The 19,076-nt window shown below is 42.5% G+C and overlaps 1 protein-coding gene across 1 annotated transcript in view; it reads left to right on the forward strand.

The window, feature by feature from the left end:
* The window catches only part of PKDCC (protein kinase domain containing, cytoplasmic), a 36,540-nt gene extending 27,824 nt beyond the window's left edge, over positions 1-8,716 (forward strand). Inside the window, exons 6-7 of the mRNA XM_069852885.1 lie at positions 4,574-4,747; positions 7,510-8,716. Of these exons, the coding sequence (XP_069708986.1) occupies positions 4,574-4,747; positions 7,510-7,595 (260 nt within the window). The 3' untranslated portion in view covers positions 7,596-8,716. The remainder of the gene's footprint in view (positions 1-4,573; positions 4,748-7,509) is intronic.
* Positions 8,717-19,076: the final 10,360 nt, after the last annotated feature.

Consider the following 19,076-nt stretch of genomic DNA (forward strand, 5'->3'; position numbering starts at 1 on the left):
CTGCTCAGTACCACTTTTTGCTGAGATTGGCAAGATCAGGCTCTTTCTGCTTACTTGTAAGCAAAGCAATTAAAAGCAAATCTAGAGTCAACTGCCAGTGTTCCTTTTAAGCGTGGAGGAAGAGAGGAGGGAGGAAAAAGAGCAACATTGTTTCTTTCTGAAGGATGAACATTACTGCATCTGTCATTGAGCCATGGTGTATTAGCAGGTGATAACTAGAAAAAGAGAACTGGGCAAATTTCCAATGAGTAGCTGTAGTTGGTAGTAAAAATGTGATCTGGCTGCTGTGGCTGAAATAAATGGTCATTAGGACTGATTAAAGTCAGATTGAGGGTGATTCAAACAAGCTAAAAGGGGGAACCACAGGTGGTTTCACATAGTTTATTATATACTTGTAGAGTTATTTATATGATTCAGTCTCGTACAGTGAAAATGAGTACGTTTATAGATTATGGTCGGCTTTGGGACAATACGGGTGATTTTTGATGGAAAAAATTTAGAACAAGATTTTAAAGCATCGATTATCTTTTGTAGCTGTTGCTCTGATTGGGTGATGTTGATGTTGCTTTTGAAGATGCCTCTGTTGCCTGTCACAAGAAACTGCTCATTTAGAAAATTACTGTAGCTGCTGTGGAGGCCGGCTAGCACTCTATGAAACTTCTAAGAAGATTTGGCCTGATTAAAACAGCAAACCTGTAAAAACATTTTCAAACTTATAAAACTATTGCAAAACAAAATTTTTGAGGATTACACAGATTCAGTGTAGCAAGATATTTTCAAGCTTCAAAATGTTTACCGGACAGGACAGATGTTTCCTAGTAGGATTTATTTGTACAACTGTGAACAGCAAATCAGCTCTCATATGTTAAGCTAGAGTAAATCTGTCATAAGTGACATCAAAATCGGGCTTTTACTGCATTACATTTAATTGCTTAAATCCTTGCAAAATCAGTAGATGGAGGAAAGGTTTCTTTTTCTGTTGTGATACTGCCAGGAGTGTCTTGCATTTCTCTGATCTGTTCCTTGCCCTTACCTTGACAGACATGTTGTACTCTGTGTCAAGCTACATGTATGTATGCAAAAGTGTAAATTTATGGCTATATTTATAGTATTAGGCAAGTATTTATTGGTTTTAAACACCATTAGTCTGGAAATCGACCAGAACTTTGACCTTTTTATGATGTGATTTACTGCCATGAGCCTTCAAATTCCACGGACTCCATTTAAGCAAGTTTCAGGTCTTGGTGGGATAAAAACCTGAACTGGAGCTCTCTTTAAACCATTGGAGTATTGTTAATTGAGCAAGTAACCGCACTATAGTGACCAAGATGATCTTTTAAATGTGTAGGGGAAGCTCAGCTCTCATGCTGGCTGAGTTCAAGGAGGAGCAGGAGGCACCTGTCATTGCCAGGGAACATCTTTATGGAGGGGCATCCTTCAGGAGTGCCCTTCTAGTTCATGTGAGAGGAGTGAATTTCTTCACAGCTTGTACAAATAAAGGCTAAAGGGTCAGCTCCCTAATTTGTCACCACGTAAACAAGATTCCAGGGACATTTGCGTTTGCTGTGCAGATGGGGAATTCAACTACCTTGCTTCACTCGAGATAAAGTGAATTTTGGAGAGAAATGTGATTTCCTCAGACCAGCACTTGGTTGGCATTGCAATGAGTTTCTGATCGTTTCTGTCTCTAACAGTTTAAGAGGAGATATTGTGTTGACTTGCCAGGGTGGCAGGAGCACCTGGTTGTTTTGGGAGTGCAAGCCAAGGTCTGGGACCATTGCATGTACTGCTCTCTGCTTCTCATGGCTGCCTTCCAATCAGGATGCTCCCAGGGAAAGGTGCTCCTGGGCAACCATCCCTGCCGCCTGCCATGCAAGTGGGGAGAGGGGCTGCCTTCCTACCTTTCCACCTCACTGCATCCCACTCCCCTCTCTAAGGCCAGCATAGGCAGCTGGCTTAGATCGCCAGACTGTCTGCATTCAGCAGTCTGTGCCAGTTCAGAGAAGCTGCCAGAAGCTGTCTTTGCAGACCCTATGTGCCTCTGTGCTTTCATTTAGACTCCAGTGGCTGCATTTTCACCTGTCTGGTGCTTAGTGATCTCCCAGCCAAGGAAAATGCTCTTTGTGTATTGGTTGTGCTGCTGTGTACCTGGTATGCTACCCTGTTCCCATGAACTGCTGCAGATGGTGGTGACTTCCCTCATGTAGGAACTGCTGGAGAACGCTAAGGAGACTAGGGACAGCCACACGGCTCTGCTGCATGGTGAGCCTGCTTGAAGTACCAGCCTGAAGTTTTTTAGCCTCTCTGCCATCCACAAGCCAGAATCTCACCATTGCAGTTATTGCTAGCCCAGCTCCGTTGATTATTGTGTCTAGTCTTCCCGAATGATTTACTGGACTTGGTCACTTTGAAAGTCTGTGGAAATGGAGAACTTTATCCCCTACCTCTGACAGAGTCTCAGGTCATGTGAATCACTGCTACTCTTTGAAATCTGTTTGTCAGCTGAGAGCTGACCCTCTGACAGCTGTAATAGGAACAGTGTTGAGAAGAAAGAAATCATCATGGCATATTAAAAGGCATATCTTTGCATAGAAGGGTTTAAAAATTAAACGATGATTCAAAATAAGGGTCTTCCAGACAGGCTCCTGCCTGGCATGGAAAAAAATACATGATATGATGTGCAGCTGCTCTGCTTAGTGACCTGATGGTGTACCAGGGGATGCTGCAGCTCCATCCCAGTCCTGGCACAAAGCCAAACAGGCTGCTAGAGCAGCTGTGGGAATGGTGAGGGTGTGCTCTATGCTGGTGTGGAGAATCAGGCAGATTCTTCATCTTTTGCTGTTGCAGCAGGGGCCATCCTTCTGTGAACGTATTTTGTGGCATGGGATTTGGTGTAGTGCAGCATTAGGGGACACTTCTGTAACTGTGAAAAGAAAAGTTGTGGCTAGTCACATTTTATGTATAGTCAACATGGAACGTACACTATTACAAAGAATTTTCTACGGTGCTGGTAACTGAGTTGATTTTTCTGCATTTAATTTGTGCACACCATTTTACTGACCTTGGCTGTGAGGTACAAATCAATACTCATCAGTTACCATACATAGATAAGAGAACTACATTCAATTGTTGTTTCACTGTATGGTTGATACAGAAGTTGGAAAGAAGGTACTTTACCTACCTGTGAAGTAGCAATTTAATTTATGCTCTGACTTTTCAGAAGAAGAAATATTTTTGGTGGAGAAATGACCATTTGTCATGTGAAACTACATTTTTATTTTGTTTGTTTCTTCATTTGTCTACATTTTCTGAATTAATAAAAACTTTTTTGCCTTTGATTTAAATAGGACATGATCAGCTCTGATTTTGCTTCTTGTTTGGGAATGTTTTTGTGATACTTCTAATAAGCCAAGCTTAAAATAGAACGCATTTACTGCATTTGTTTCCCACTATTTCAGACTGTGTGGTATGAATGAGCACCTGTGGACGTGTACTTCTTTTTCCAGTTGAAATACTGGCAGTTTAGAGAAGTAGGCACACTCGCGTTTGACTTAGTGGTGTTTGTACAATGTGCTGTCTCAAATATTAGCAGGCTGACAATGCAATGTCAGGCAGAAAATGCCTGAGCCAAAGTGACATAAGAATAGGCTGTGAGTCAGGGCAGGCATCTCTGGTTTCCATAATAGATACAATTAAAGAACGATAGAATGTATTTATTTTTTTTAATAGGATGGGGACAGGGGAGACACAGGAGGGAACCACCAATTTGTGCATCTGGATGCCAAATACAAATGTTTATGAATGATTAGTTGAATTTGCTGATGCATTCATTAGAGAAACTCCCATCAGAGGCTGGGAAAGCAAGAGGAGTTGTGAACAGAGAACAAGAGGCAGCTCATAAAGGCAAGTGAGACTGAACGGCAGCCAACGGAGAAGAGTAATCGGCAAGGCAGTGCGGAGGCGCTGGGCAAGGACCATGCTGACATGCTCCCTCTACTTTTTTTTTTCTACTCTTCAGAGGCCCATCCAGCGACTCCCCTTTTGTGCTAATCTGAGCAAGCAAAAAAAGTTTGCTTAATTAAAAGCCTGTCTTTTCTTCCTTCTCTAAAGGGGCCAGAGGAAAATAGCTTACTCTTCTGAGGGAGAGGGAGGGCTGGGAATGCCTGGTTGGGTCTCACCCCAACAATCCTGCTCACTGTTTAGAAGTAGGACAGTGAGTCAGTTCATTCAAGTGGGTGCTGTTTATTCAATGGGACATTCTTCCTGTAAAACTCCTAATAAAACCAAAGCCTCGCCTACGCAGTGGGGAAGGGGAAAGGGTTTTGTGCACAGACTGTTTATTTACAGAAGCTTTCTGGAAAAAAAAGTGAGAAGAAGAAAGGAGGAAAGGAAAAGGAAAGCAAGGTGCAGAGCTATAAACACATTTGGGAGTAATCCGGGACTGGTACAGTCTAGCCGGTCACCGTTTTTGTCATATGTCTTGCTCCTAAGCTGTTGTGCTAAACCTTGTCTGTTAAAAGTAAGCAGTTTTCTAGAGCTTTCAAAACAATTCCTTTACTCTGGTTGTTTGCAGAGTACAGACGGGTGCCTGAAGCTTCTATTGCTGATGAGAACTATAGATGCTGGCCATCTTACCATCATAAGGGCTGCCTCCTCTCCGTGTTTGATGTCAACGAAGCCATTGAGATCTGTGACAGCTACTCCCAGTGCAAAGCTTTTGTCCTAACTAACCAGACAACTTGGACAGGTAGGTCACAGGTGCTATGGAGCAGAAGCAGCAGCTGAGTCGTATATCTGGCTGCTTTAACTGTTTTAATTCAGTTTTTGGGAGTATACTGCACTGGGCTGTGGGATCCACCAGCAGCAGCTAGAAGTAGGATAATTTCTGAAGCTCAAACTGAGGTGGTTTGGGTTTTGATGAGTCTTCTCTTTGCCAGCCATCAGGGGAGCAGGAATCTGTGGGTGAACTCAAAAGAAGCTGGCATCATTGGGCTGCGTCATGTGGACTAGAGGTCTCCAAACTGCAAGGTCCAAAATTTTATTTTAAAACACAACAGCATAAACAACAGCAAAAAACTGTGACCTGTTTCAGCAGTTAAATGTGCAGGACATGGTCCAACATCTGTATTTAAATAAATCTTTCCAATACATATGGTTGTTGCAGTTCGGCAGAAAACTAGACAGATTCTCCCATGCATCTAGCTGGGACTCTTGGCTGGTGTCAGAGATGCCCTGCCACTGGTAGGAATACTGTGCTTCTAGCAGTAGGACTTTGGCTAAAGAATAGCGAGAAGGGAGGGTTTAAAACCAAGCAGAAATAGAACTTCCAGGGGAAAATCCCATTTGCTACCACAAGTCATTTGCTTGTCTACAAGTATGCATTTGTTGAAAAGAGAAATACATTTGCTAGAACATCTTTGGGCCTGACAATCTCTCTGTTGTTCCCTTGAAGGTAGGCAGTTGGTGTGACTGACATCAAGTGGAGAATTGGCTCTGGCTCACTGCTTCTGCACCAGGATTGTGCCTATTTCAGGCAGCTCCAGAGCAATCCAAGAAACAAAACTATTAAAAATCTCCGCTAAAAATTTCCTGTAGCCACAGCTCAAACTGGCTGAGAGGTTCAAAGAGCTGAATGTTGCAGCCAGCTCTCAACCCTGCAGTCCTTCTCTGCATGCCCAGGAGACCTGCACACTGCATGCTGCAAGCCTGGGCGAACTCAGCTTGTGCATTTGCTTGAGCACCCTGCACCCCTTGCAGGGTAAAGAAAAAAGACATTCTTGTGCCTATAAGATGCAGTGGACCAAATCCATATTCTTTTCTGATTTTCCCCTGAGATAAAGCCCCCACAGAAGTCAGGGTGAGTTTTAGTTCTCTGAGTCATTGCCACACATGCTGGGCTATTCCCTTCCATTGCCATTTTTTGCTAGGGCCGTGTCAGCTCCCCTGCTCCTGTCTTTGAAAGGAAGGGTGGCTGATGCTTGCCAAATGACAGAAATCCTTGCTGTGCCATTGACTTTAGTGTGACAAGTTATTTGGTCTCAGAAGCCCAGCTGTCTGTCTGTACATCTGCGGTCACATGTCTTAGCCTTAACGTCAAAATTTCCCCTGTATGCAATTTGGTGTGTTGGTTGTACTTAGTTGAGCAACATAAATACACACCAAAGCCAGATTTATATACATGCCTACCTGTCCCCAGCTCTGAAAGCATCACAAATGAGTAGAGAATTTAGACAGTTTATACATTTCAGAATAGTTTAGGCAGTGTGCTACCATGGCTTTCTGTACTTTTTTGTGCTTCTGAGAGATTTGAACTCAGACTTCCATAGAATCTAGAAAAACTAATTTATATTAACCTTGCCTGTGGCTAACTGGTGACTACTAGGTCATCATGCCAGACTATTTATAGTCAGACTACTGAAGTTGATTAATATACTAAAAAAGTAACTATTACAGCACAGGGATATTCATAGGAATTTTGGAGCAGCTTATGTCTCATCTTGTAATATTAAAAGCAAATGAGGCATAGTAGCAGTACTTCTAGTTTATTTATCGTTCCCTTTACCATGCTGTTCCTGATGACTGAAAATCTGCAGCATGGAAGTTTTCTCAGCAGTTGAGGCATCCTGTTTGCCGTGTGATGCTTTTTAAGAAAGTAGTGTTATGGGAGCCCCCTAGAGAAGCAGGCTGGGAGTAGAGCATTTGATTTTCTGAAATTTAGAGGAAGGGAAAGCAGAGGTTGAATAGCTGTGGAGTATCTCTGGTTTCTGCTCCAAAGAAAGGCAATGACAGTGCAGGTCCATGGGATGGCGGGTACTCATTGAGAGGCAGGGATGTGAATCAGAGGCCAGGTCAGTAAGCATGGGGAGATAGGAGAACACAAACACCACTAGGTGAAACCTCACCAAACTCAGCCCCAACTGGCCTCAGATGTGTATGTGGCAGATGCTTTACACTGCCCAGGCAGTTAGCACTGTCTGGTGTTTTTCATATGCGGAATAGAAACCTTGTTTGAGCTTGTTTAAAACCCAGAGCTACAAAGGGATCAGCAAGAGCTATTTCAGAGACATAGCATTGCATGGATTGGTTTAGCAAAAGTTCAAGCATGCAAAGATGATTCTGCTTTTGTAGAATCGAATGAATACCCTGAACCCGAGCTCGATTTTATCAGTGTGGGAGTCTTCAAATAAATTTTGTAAAGGTCATGTGAAATTTGTATTAAAATCCTCAGACCTTTCCTTCATTCACTGTGTCAGCTGTGTGCAGCCATATCTTGACCATGATTAGATAAGAGTAAAACTACTGAAGGCAGGGGAGATTCAATGTCGTTTTAGATTAAAGTATTTCAGTTTTATTCCAGGCCAAGTTAAGAAAGAATTCACTCTTGGGTTGCTCAAAGAATGCGTAGGTTGAAGAAGAGTTTGAAATATCAGTACTCTGAAGTTTGCAACCTTTTGTTCATCACTTCTAAATACTGCTTTTTGCTTCCCCTCCTTTTCCTTTTTGGTACAGGTCGGCAGCTTGTCTTCTTCAAGATGGCTTCAAATCATATCGTGCCTGATCCTGGCAAGATAACATATGTGAAGGTGACAGACTGACACCTAAAGTGGCTCAGTCTGATGCGAGAGTGACAAGAGCTGTTTGTGTATAAATAGAGGCAGCTGTTAGGTATAAGGCGGCTGTGGCCAGGGAGATAATTGCACTATTACTCATTCTAATCTATAGAGTGCTAAACAAAACTTTAAATAAATAACCTGCATGACCAGGATGAATGTGCAATAAAACAATATTTTGAAAATGTGATATTTTTTTTTGCAAACGAAGGAAAATACAAGAAATGATACACTGTTAGGTTAAAAATCAGCTGGCAGCTCTGGATTTTCAATCCAAGGTTAGCATAATGTTTCTGACCTGTGCATGTGTGTCCAGGGATGAAAGTTGATAATTTCTATGGGAAGTCTGTATCCACCACGCTGGTATTTATTTGGGCATGTACAATCACAACAGGGTAACTGAAGCATATAATTTTGTATGCTGAATTGCAAATGTTTCTGAAGACAATCACCATTTGTGTTAAAGTTATCAAATATGCAATGTCATTGTATTTGTCAAAAGGAAGGAACTGGTTATGTTTAGAATTGCAAGGCTGTAGTTAATTTTCATTTTTGCTTCCAATGTTGTCATAAAATTTCAATTTTAATTTAAAAGAGCCATTTTGTAGGTCTAGCAAATCACATAATCATATGAATAGTCCCACTGAAAGGGTAGGGACTTACCCGAGTACTCAGTGCTTTGCTCAGTAGGGATAAGCCTAGGCATATGCTTACAATTAAGTCTGTGCTTAAGATTTTTGTTGAATTGAGTTTGAATTGTTCAGGAAGCCACATCTTTGACAGACTAGCAAAGCAATCTAACTTGTGGGACAGTACTAGTTTAATGACTATCTCGCAGTTATTTGTATTTTTTATCATCAAATCCTTGGTTTTCTAAGGCACTACTTGCTAATTCTTAGAATGAATGAAGTAAATTACTTTAATAATGACAAATGAATGCTAGCCTTAATTCTACATAAAATGCATTTTGCAGGCATGGTGTGTCTAGAGAATCTGCTTTCAGTGAAAGCAATTAAGTAAATGCTGAAGTGACCAATGTCATACTGTTTTGTAGTTTGTACAGTCAGAAAAAAAAAATGTGCTTTTGTTTCTTAAAAAGTCTATTTTTGTAAAAAAAGAAAATAAAAGATAAATACAATTTCTTTCATACATGACTTTTTTGTGTTGCAAATACATGCCTGCATCCAGTGAAGATTTAGACATAATGTATTACATGTACATTTAAGCCTGGAATGTTTTTTCTGGGAAGGAACTGAGGTTGTTCCAGTGGCTCCCAGTGAGGGGTGCATTTCTGGGGGTATATGGCGGCTTTGTCTACATGGTTGGTTGCCTGTTGCTAAGCAAGCGACCATTAGAAGACAAGGCTTGGGCAGCTTTTCTTTCTCTGTAGTTTTAGTCACATTGGGACCAGTCATCTAACATTTGGGAGTGATGAGGATGGGACCAGATGCTGAAGGAATTACTTATCGAGGTAAAGTGGGTTTTCTTACTGGGCTTTACCAAGGAGGGTCTGAGAAGCAGAGCAAGAGAGTCAGAGAAGCCGGGCAGAAGTGTTTATTGCCTGTGTGACTATGCAAGAGACATTATGACACCACTGGCAGCAGGTCTCTTACTGTGATTTCTCCGAGGTCACCAATACCCTGACAACTTCTGGCAAATGACTGAAATGACAAGCTGCAGTGGCTGTAACTCACAAATTATCAAACTTCCAGCTGTAATAGCTCAGCTGATTGTGTCACTGTGCACTTAGGAACCCATCTATCATGCTGTGATATTTAGCAAACACTACAGATTCTTTTAAAATTGCTGCATAAATCATGCCAACACATACTGCACAGTTCCTTGAGGTGATACGGGTTCTTGGCACTGAGGTGGTGCTGGTATGTATTTTGAAAGTCTTTAACCTTCCATGATTGCCTTACTATTAAGGACTGTACACTGCTCCAAAACCACTCAGCATTTAAAAACAATGTGAACGATTAAATTCTTCAGCTGCATTCCTAGGTAAAAAATGTCAACATTTAAAAAAGGGAAAAAGAAAGCTATATGGGTAGGGATGAAGTCAGGAAGGCCAAGGCAGAGCTGGAGCTAAATTTAGCAATGGAAGTAAAGACTAACAAGAAGGGCTTCTACAGATACGCCAATCAAAAGAGGAAGGTCGAAGAGAACGTACCCCCACTGATGGTTGGAAATGGTGATCACATATCAATAGACGAAGAGAAGGTTGAGGTACTTAAGAATGTTTTTGCCTCAGTCTTCACTGATAGCTGCTCTCCTCACCCCTCCTGGGTCATGGGACAGCAAGGTGGTGACCAGGGGGGTAAACTCCCTCCCACTGTAGAGGAGGATCAGGTTCGTGACCACCTGAGGAACCTGAACATTTACAAGTCTGTGGGACCTAATGAGATATATCCCAGAGTCCTGAGAGAATTGGCAGTTATGGTGGCCAAGCCACTCTCCGTGATGTTTGAAAAGTCATGGCAATCAGGAGAAGTCCCTGGTGACTGGAAGAAGGATAATGTTGTGCCCATTTCTAAAAAGGGCAGCAAAGACAACCCTGGGGACTACTGACCTGTCAGCCTCACCTCTGTGGCTGGGAAGATCACGGAACAGATCCTCCTAGAAGCTCTGCTAAAGCACATGGAGGACATGGAGGTGATTAATGGCAGCCAGCATGATTTCACCAGGGGCAAACGCTGTATGACCAACTTAGTGGCTTTCTATGATGGGGTGACTGCAGCAGGGGACATGGGGAAACCAACGGATGTGATCTGTCTAGACTTCTGTAAAGCCTTTGACACAGTCCCCCACAACATCCTTCTCTCTAAATTGGAGAGATATGGATTTGACGGGTGGACAGTATGGTGGATAAGAAACTGATTGGATGGTCGTATTCAGAGAGTAGTGGTCAATGGCTCAAAGTCCAGATGGAGATCTGAGACAAGTGGTGTCCCTCAGGGGTCCATACTGGGACCAGTGCTGTTTAATATCTTCATCAATGCTATTGACAGCGAGATTGAGTGCACCCTCAGCAAGTTTGCAGATGACACCAAGCTGAGTGGTGTAGTTGCCACACCAGAAGGACAGGATGTCATCCAGAGGGACCTGGACAGGCTGGAAAAGTGGGCCTGTGAGAACCTCATGAGGTTCAATAGGGCCGAGTGCAAGGTCCTGCACCTGGGTTGGGGCAGTCCCCGATTTCAGTACATAATGGGGGATGATGTGTTTGAGAGCAGCCCTGCAGAGAAGGACTTTGGAGTGCTGGTCAATGAGAAGCTTGACATGAGCAGGCGGTGTGCGCTTGTAGCCCAGAAAGCCAAACGTGTCATGGGCTGCATCAAACGAAGCGTGGCCAGCAGGTCGAGGGAGGTGATTCTGTCCCTCTATTCCTCTCTTGTGAGACCTCATCTGGAGTATTGTGTCCAGTTCTGGAATCCCCAGCATAAGAAGGGTGTGGAGCTGTTGGAACAGGTCCAGAGGAGGGCTACAAAGATGATCAGAGGGCTGGAGCACCTTCCATATGAGGACAGGCTGAGAAAGTTGAGCTTGTTCAGCTGGAGAAGAGAAGGTTCCAAGGTGATCTTATAGCGACCTTCCAGTACCTGAAAGGGGCCTACAAGAAAGATGGAGAGGGACCATTCATAAAGGCTTGTGGTGATAGGATAAGGGGGAATGGTTATAAACTGAAGAAGGGCAGATTTAGACTAGACTTTTGGAAGAATTTCTTCAGTATGAGACTGGTGAGACACTGGAACACGTTGCCAAAGGAACCTGTGGCTGCCCCATCCTTGGAGGTGTTCAAGGCCAGGTTGGATGGGGCTTGGGTAACCTGATCTAGTGGGAGGTGTCCCTGCCCATGGCAGGGGAGTTGGAACTAGATGATCTTTAGGGTCCCTTCCAACCCTAACTATTCTATGATTCTATGGTAATTCTTTAAATGCTGTGGGCAGGTAGCCTAGATAATTTCATTCCATCACTTTCCATGCACTGGAAAAAAATGCTTCTTAAGTCAGGAATTGTTTATCCTTGGAATTAAACAAACTTGCCAAACCAATTTACATCAGCTTTTGCAAACAGAAATCAAGTAAACAAGAAAGAACTGTAGCTGTAAGCCAAGAAGCTGAATTCTAAATCTGAGCAGTAATCAACTTTATACAGGCATTTTTATAACTCTTTGAAAAAGTAAGGCTTTCCAATGGAAATACTGATTAGAATCTTAATAAGAGAAGTGTGATACTACAATAAGTTAATTTTATAGCTCTCATAAGCACTGGCAACAGTCTGAATTTGTGGGGGGGAAGTGTCTTTGGCAGAAGTGGGTCAGATTCAGCAAAGTGCCTGCCTGGTGCTTGTGGCATGGAAACTCATGAGAAGCCATAGAAAAGGAGGAGAAAGTGGAACAAAGGCACGAAGTGAGCTGGCAGGTTTGGACCAGTCAGCCTGGGAGCTGCTCCATGTTTTCTGTGGAAAAGGCTTTTCTATCTATTTGTTGGGGGTTTTTTTCCCCCTAACTTTTTGACTGCTTTTTTTATTTCCTGGCTTTCTCAAGCCACAAGGTAGGAATGTGAAAGATGACACTCACAGGGCTTTACACAACTGACGTCTGCATGCGTGCATGCAGGTGCGTGTATGTGTATACGTGTTTATGTACGTGTCACTCTGAACAGGGAGACCTTATTTCCTCAGTGAAAAACCAATTGGCTATGGACAAAACGAAGTGCTAAGCAGGATGTTGAGTTCATCTGGAGAAGTGAGAGCTGCACGAAGCAGTGGGTGCTGCAGCTCTGCAAGACACTGTGCTGAGTATTCAGTCCAGTCTAGAGCTCCATTTCCCTGGCTGTGCTGCGTCTCACAGTGCCTCCAGGAGCTGCCCACCATCTCCAGGATGGTTTGGTGAAGCAGCAATGCTAGCCACACCACTGGGAGTAGACGGCAGGTAAAGAAGCATGCACTGCTTGCCATCGCCTCTGGCCTAACATCCTCAGGTTTGTTATACAGAAGCATGCCAAGAGCTTTAGTCTTTGCTTAGACCAACATCAAAATGTGTTTCTGTTTTCCTGTATCTTGTCTGAGCCTACTGTTTTAATTTTTTAGTGCTTTGTCCCCAACTTCAGTACATCTTTTTAAGTGGAAAGCTGAGGCCTCATGTATTCAGCTCCATAAACAGGTTGTTAGAACTTGTATCACATCTAAGAGAAATCTGTGGTGAAATTAGTAATGTCACCAAGGGCGTTCATCACCTTGAGAGAAAACAAGTGGGCCCTGTGGTCAGCTGAGGAGCTCAGCTGATATAGTACAAAGAGGTTTGGATGGGCAGTGAGACCCTGGTGAAGAATCACAGACAGGTGTTCTTCCATCATGAGATAAAGGAGTTCAGTGTAGGTATGATCACTCCTAACATGCTTTGCCCTGCCTCTTCCTGCTTCGCTGAGGCTTTCTGTTTAGTACTTCTGTCAGCCATGACCACCAAGTTCCCCATAAGATTTCTGGGAAGGATAATAGAGTGAGGTGAAGGGAGGATGGCAGTTCAGTGTGTAGGTAGGTCATCCTATTGCCAGTTACTGTATGTGGTGTCGTAACTGTTGGAGATCACTGTCCTGGAGCAGGACCTTCCACAGACAGATGCAGAGTGAACACCTTGTCCCTGCTTCTGAAATTCACCTCACCAACTTGTACCACAGCTCAGGATAGGTCATAGCAATCTTACGTTTATACCAGGTGAGCAAAGGAGTAGACTTAGTGGTAAATCAGTCAATCATAGACAAGTATCCTGAAAAACATAGCTACCCATGTGGGCTGTCTCTGCTTCGGTTATGGAGAGTAGAGCTGCAGCAGCTTCCTGCTGGACTGCCCTGCACTGCTGCTCTCCCACAACTGGCTGTAACCTGGGGACATGCTGTAGGCATGTGTTACAAGGAGAATTGTAGAGAGGCACTTCTACTGGTGCATGTGGGGTGCTGACCCTATTACTGTTTATAAGGCCCCACTATAATAGCTTCATGCTATTTAGAGGAAGACAGCCTTGTTGATAATAATTTAGATTAAGCAAATTATTTAGAGGACTTGTAATTCAAAGCATATGGAAGGTGACAGCAAACATCCAGAGATCATGATATGTTGCCTGAAAGGAAGAGATATGTGAAGAGAGGGATGTTCAAAATTTGGTAGAGAGAACCTTAACTTGTGTTCTTTAGCACTACCTTCTTTGAAGACTAACTGAAATCTAGTACCAAGGGAAAAAAGATATAAAGGAAAAATTGAGTAGCAAGACTGTTCAGAAGTCTTTTCCAGCAAAACACATCCCTAACCTTTTGGTCAAAATATAAAACACTGTTGAAAGAAGTTAATCAGATTTGGGTTGAGGAGACTCAAGTGAAGTTTTCATCAATCAACCGCAGAAAGAAGAAAGTGGGGCTCAAAGAAGAGGAAGATTTGTGAAAAGCAGGCAGTATATAAAGATTGTGCAATCATACTTGATTTTTTTTGAGATGTGATCATTTGATCTTATTTTTCTTTAAAAAAAGAAAACATTTTTTTCTCTCTCTGAGTTTTAACCAGGAATGAGATATATTGGGCTCACTTAGGCTGAGTGTTCCTGAGGGCTCTCAGAGCAGATAGGGGACATCCTTCAGCACAGACCTGGATCTTGGCATTTTAACTCTAATGAGTAAGTTGCTTGCAAGTAAGTACAAGGGTTTGGTTTTTTTCCCAAGTTGACATGGATACTTTTAAGAGCCCCTTTTTAAAAATATGAAGGAAGCAATACATTGTATCTCTTCCCTTTGTAGGTGCAAGAAGTCAACAGTTCCCTTATCGTAATAGGTGCCCCACATCCCCGTACAAACTGAAGGGAAATGTAATTCAGTAGGAGCCACCCTCGTTATGAAACTGCCTTTGATGTCAAGCCAGAAGGCAAACAACACGTTCATTAGAAATTGTGGCTTGTAAACAAAAAATCCCTGCTAACCACAGTTTTTCAGCAAATGACTTTGAGGCTGAGAAGGAAGACTAAACTATCCGGTGGCTACTTGAAATGATAAAGCCAGAGTCTGATATTGCTTAGCTTGATTCTACCAGAATAATTCAGTTAATCCTTGTTTTATGTTCACATGAAACAGAATCAGACTGTTACATTTTAAACTAGCTATAGAGTAGAAGCTAAATAAAACCTGCCTCTTGTACCTAAACTTTTGGACCATATAAGTCAGGAAAAACCCCACTGATTTTCCCATATATACACATCTGCATGAGCACGTGTGCAGGCGCCTGTGAGAGTTAAACAATGACAACATGGAGCGTTGCCTTGTTTTAAGATGGAAGCTTTAGCAAGAAACAGTAAAATAAAGACATGCTATTTAATAAATAATCTCAGGAAAGGAAGAAGAGTTCTATGATATACAGTCATTTTAACAGGTATAATGCCATTTTTATTTATCATCCCTGTGCTAATTTAAATTGTGCCCCAAGAACAATTTCCAGTTTTCAGTATTACAAGTACCTGGCATGTATTGGTATTTATTATTTGCTGCATTCTATAAATACACTAGAAGGAATGTGGAGCAGCCAGTCAGACAAATAGATGACCAGGGTCACAGTGGCACTTTTAGAAGTGGGTCTATACTTAACGTTTTATACAAGTTCATGACCTATTAAAAACATTATATGACTTACTAGCAGGTCTTACCTCATTCTTGGACACAAACTATTATTTAGCATGGACACTACCATTTCTACATGGTGTGCCATCATGGCCTTTAGTCCCAAAAATGATGAACATAAAGCTTGTTTGAAGAATGAAAACACTTCAATTAAATGTCAAGTTTTCATCTGTATACAGTCCTGATTTCTGATTCATTTTAGAATTTAGATAAAAGAGAGCTCTTAAGCAGAGAGAATATTAGAGAGGCAAAAAATAATCCTCATTTTGTTGTATAGGCAATGAATCTGCAAATAGATTCTGCACAGTCTACCTGGAGAACTGAAAAGCTTCATGACCTAGATTGTGGGTCAAGGTGGCAGATGTGAGAAGAAATCACCATTTTGCTGCCTTATACTGCAACATATGTTCCATGACCTGTAATTATTCTGATATACCATTCTACAACAGTGTTTATATGGGAACAAATGCCCCTCTGCTTCTTTTTACCAGCTACTAAACATTATCACAGAATCACAGAATCACAGAATAACCAGGTTGGAAGAGACCCACCGGATCACCGAGTCCAACCGTTCCTACCAAACACTAAACCATATCCCTCAGCACCTCGTCCACCCGTGCCTTAAACACCTCCAGGGAAGGTGACTCAACCACCTCCCTGGGCAGCCTGTTCCAGTGCCCAACGACCCTTTCTGTAAAGAATTTTTTCCTAACGTCTAGCCTAAACCTCCCCTGGCGGAGCTTGAAGCCATTCCCTCTTGTCCTGTCCCCTGTCACTTGGGAGAAGAGGCCAGCACCCTCCTCTCTACAACGTCCTTTCAAGTAGTTGTAGAGAGCAATGAGGTCACCCCTCAGCCTCCTCTTCTCCAGGCTAAACAACCCCAGCTCTCTCAGCCGCTCCTCATAAGGCCTGTTCTCCAGCCCTTTCACCAGCTTTGTTGCTCTTCTCTGGACTCTCTCCAGAGCCTCAACATCCTTCTTGTGGTGAGGGGCCCAGAACTGAACACAGTATTCGAGGAGCGGTCTCACCAGTGCCGAGTACAGAGGGAGGATAACCTCCCTGGACCTGCTGGTCACGCCGTTTCTGATACAAGCCAAGATGCCATTGGCCTTCTTGGCCACCTGGGCACACTGCTGGCTCATATTCAGTCGGCTGTCAACCAACACACCCAGGTCCCTCTCCTCCAGGCAGCTTTCTAGACAGACTTCTCCCAGTCTGTAGCACTGCATAGGGTTGTTGTGCCCCAAGTGCAGGACCCGGCATTTGGCCTTGTTAAACCTCATGCCGTTGGACTCTGCCCAGCGGTCCAGCCTGTTCAGATCCCTTTGCAGAGCCTCCCGACCCTCCAGCAGATCGACACTTCCACCCAGCTTAGTGTCGTCCGCAAACTTGCTAAGGGTGCACTCGATGCCTTCATCCAGATCATTGATGAAGACATTGAACAGGGCTGGACCCAGCACTGAGCCCTGGGGAACCCCACTTGTCACTGGCCTCCAGCTGGATTTCACACCATTTACCACCACTCTCTGGGCCCGGCCATCCAACCAGTTTTCCACCCAGGAGAGTGTGTGCCTGTCCAGCCCAGAGGCTGACAGTTTCTCAAGCAGAACGCTGTGAGAAACTGTGTCAAAGGCTTTGCTGAAGTCCAGGAATTATTATGAATTATTATGAATTATTATTATGAATAAAAGAGAACTCTGTCAGTGTAATAATAATCATGCAATTCAGAAACCACTGTAATTGTGATGCAACTGATTTTTCACAGCTTCTTTGCAATAACGATCAATGGACAAGAGTAAGTGAACAGCTCCGCCAGGGGATGTTTAGGATGAACGTTAGGAAAAAATTTTTCACAGAAAGGGTCATGGGGCACTGGAACAGGCTGCCCAGGGAGGTGGTTGAATCACCTTCCCTGGGGGCGTTTAAGGCACGGGTGGATGAGGTGCTAAGGGGCATGGTTTAGTGTTTGATAGGAATGGTTGGACTCGATGATCCGGTGGGTCACTTCCAACCTGGTGATTCTATGATTCTATGAAAATTAGGAGTAATTCCAAAGTGGATGTTGATACTAAACAAAAAATATCACACGATGGTGAACATATCTCAGTCTAAAAGTAACAGGAAAGGGACAAGAGAACTACATAGTAAAAAAAGTTTAAGAGAAACAGGGATACCATTTGTATAATAAATACTTACATAATTTGCTGTGGAAGAAAACCAAATATGCAGTACCAAAAATTCTTCCCTAAATCTCACGAACAGATTAACACTTACCTCTCTGAAGTCACCAGCCCATGTAATATCAATTCTCATGTTCTTTGGTATCATCTGCAGTTTATTTCTGTCTGAATTTTGGTCTTCCTGTTCTAGCTCAGCGATGGTGATCTTGTGTGTGACAGATGGAAACTGCAGCAAAGCATTGACCACTCAGCCACCCTTGATTCTTGCTTCCTGTTGCAATTCTGTCATCAAAGTTTCATGGAATATGCCTTCAGCTTGCTTGGTATTGACTCCTTAACTAATAATATTCCTAATAAAAATGACTACGGACTCCTGACAAAAGATACCTTCCTTCCATGGTGAGATAAAGAACCCTCCAATGCCATCTAGTGATGCTGATAGAATGTTTTTCATAAACATAGATCTCGTGCATTCCAAATAACTTTTATGTTTGGGTACAATATGATTGTTAAGTTTTCATAGCAAACCCAGAAAAAATTTTCTTCAATTTCAGCAAATTTTACTAATTTACACAACTAATTTACTATACTAAAATACTGAGGTTTTCTTCCTTCTCAGTTGTTTGGTGATGAATCTGCTCCAGCTGTCACTTGGGAAGGAAAGTTATTTGGTGCCATATTCCACATCGAATGCCCTTAACTTAAACTCTAACACAGGACCATATGAAGTTGGCTTTTCAGTACCTTCCAAGGGACATTCGTCTCACTTTAAAGCAGAGCTCTGAAGGCAGAATCCTGTAGAAAACCAGTAATAATTAAAAAAAACTACACAGTATTTATCGTAAGAAACCAAATATGAATGGCATCAGATTTCTGTTTCCATGTCCTCTCAGAGCTGTTGAGGCTGATAGAATTTCATACAGCCACAGAAAATCTGGAGAACGGAACTTAGAGGGGAGGAAGGAGGGAATGGCAAATTTGCTGTGTTTAATGTATTGGACACCATCTGTATTTTATTCAAATAGGGTTATATATTTTGTGAAAATAATAACCAGCCTCATGAGTCAGTGTGTGCAAGGCAGTCACTTGAATATCTATAATAGGAAACATGTTTTAGGTTGGAAGTTGCAAAGGGAAGTCAAATGTTTGAAGTGTCAAAGTTGGAAAAATATAAAATATGCCTGACACCGTAGCTATTGAAGCCAAAATGAATAAATCATCATCTCAGGAAAGAAAACCCCACCAAGCTCTTGGCTATAACCTTCATTTTCCTACACTCAAATAAAATTACATACAACCTGATAATTTAACCAGACTTGTCAATAAGAATTGATGGCTTCAACAGACACTATCACTTCATGCTTCAGTATAGACTTCAGAAGCATCCAGTATTATTATCCAGGAAATAAATTTAATGTCAAACTTTTCTCTTTAAGTTGATGGATGGAAAAGCCTTATGCAGTGGGGCTGATGTAAAATATTTCTTATTGCAGAACACTAGAGCAAAATGAAATTAATGCCAGCTTAGTAGTTTATTCCCTATGTACAGCTTTCCCTGAGCAGTTATACAAGAGGTATTTCAGTATCTTTTTAAGTAGGGCAAGCATGACTTCCAAGAAGGAATTTGA

The sequence above is a fragment of the Phaenicophaeus curvirostris genome, chromosome 2 (genome assembly GCF_032191515.1).
Source record: "Phaenicophaeus curvirostris isolate KB17595 chromosome 2, BPBGC_Pcur_1.0, whole genome shotgun sequence".
NCBI classification, from domain to species: Eukaryota; Metazoa; Chordata; class Aves; order Cuculiformes; family Cuculidae; genus Phaenicophaeus; species Phaenicophaeus curvirostris.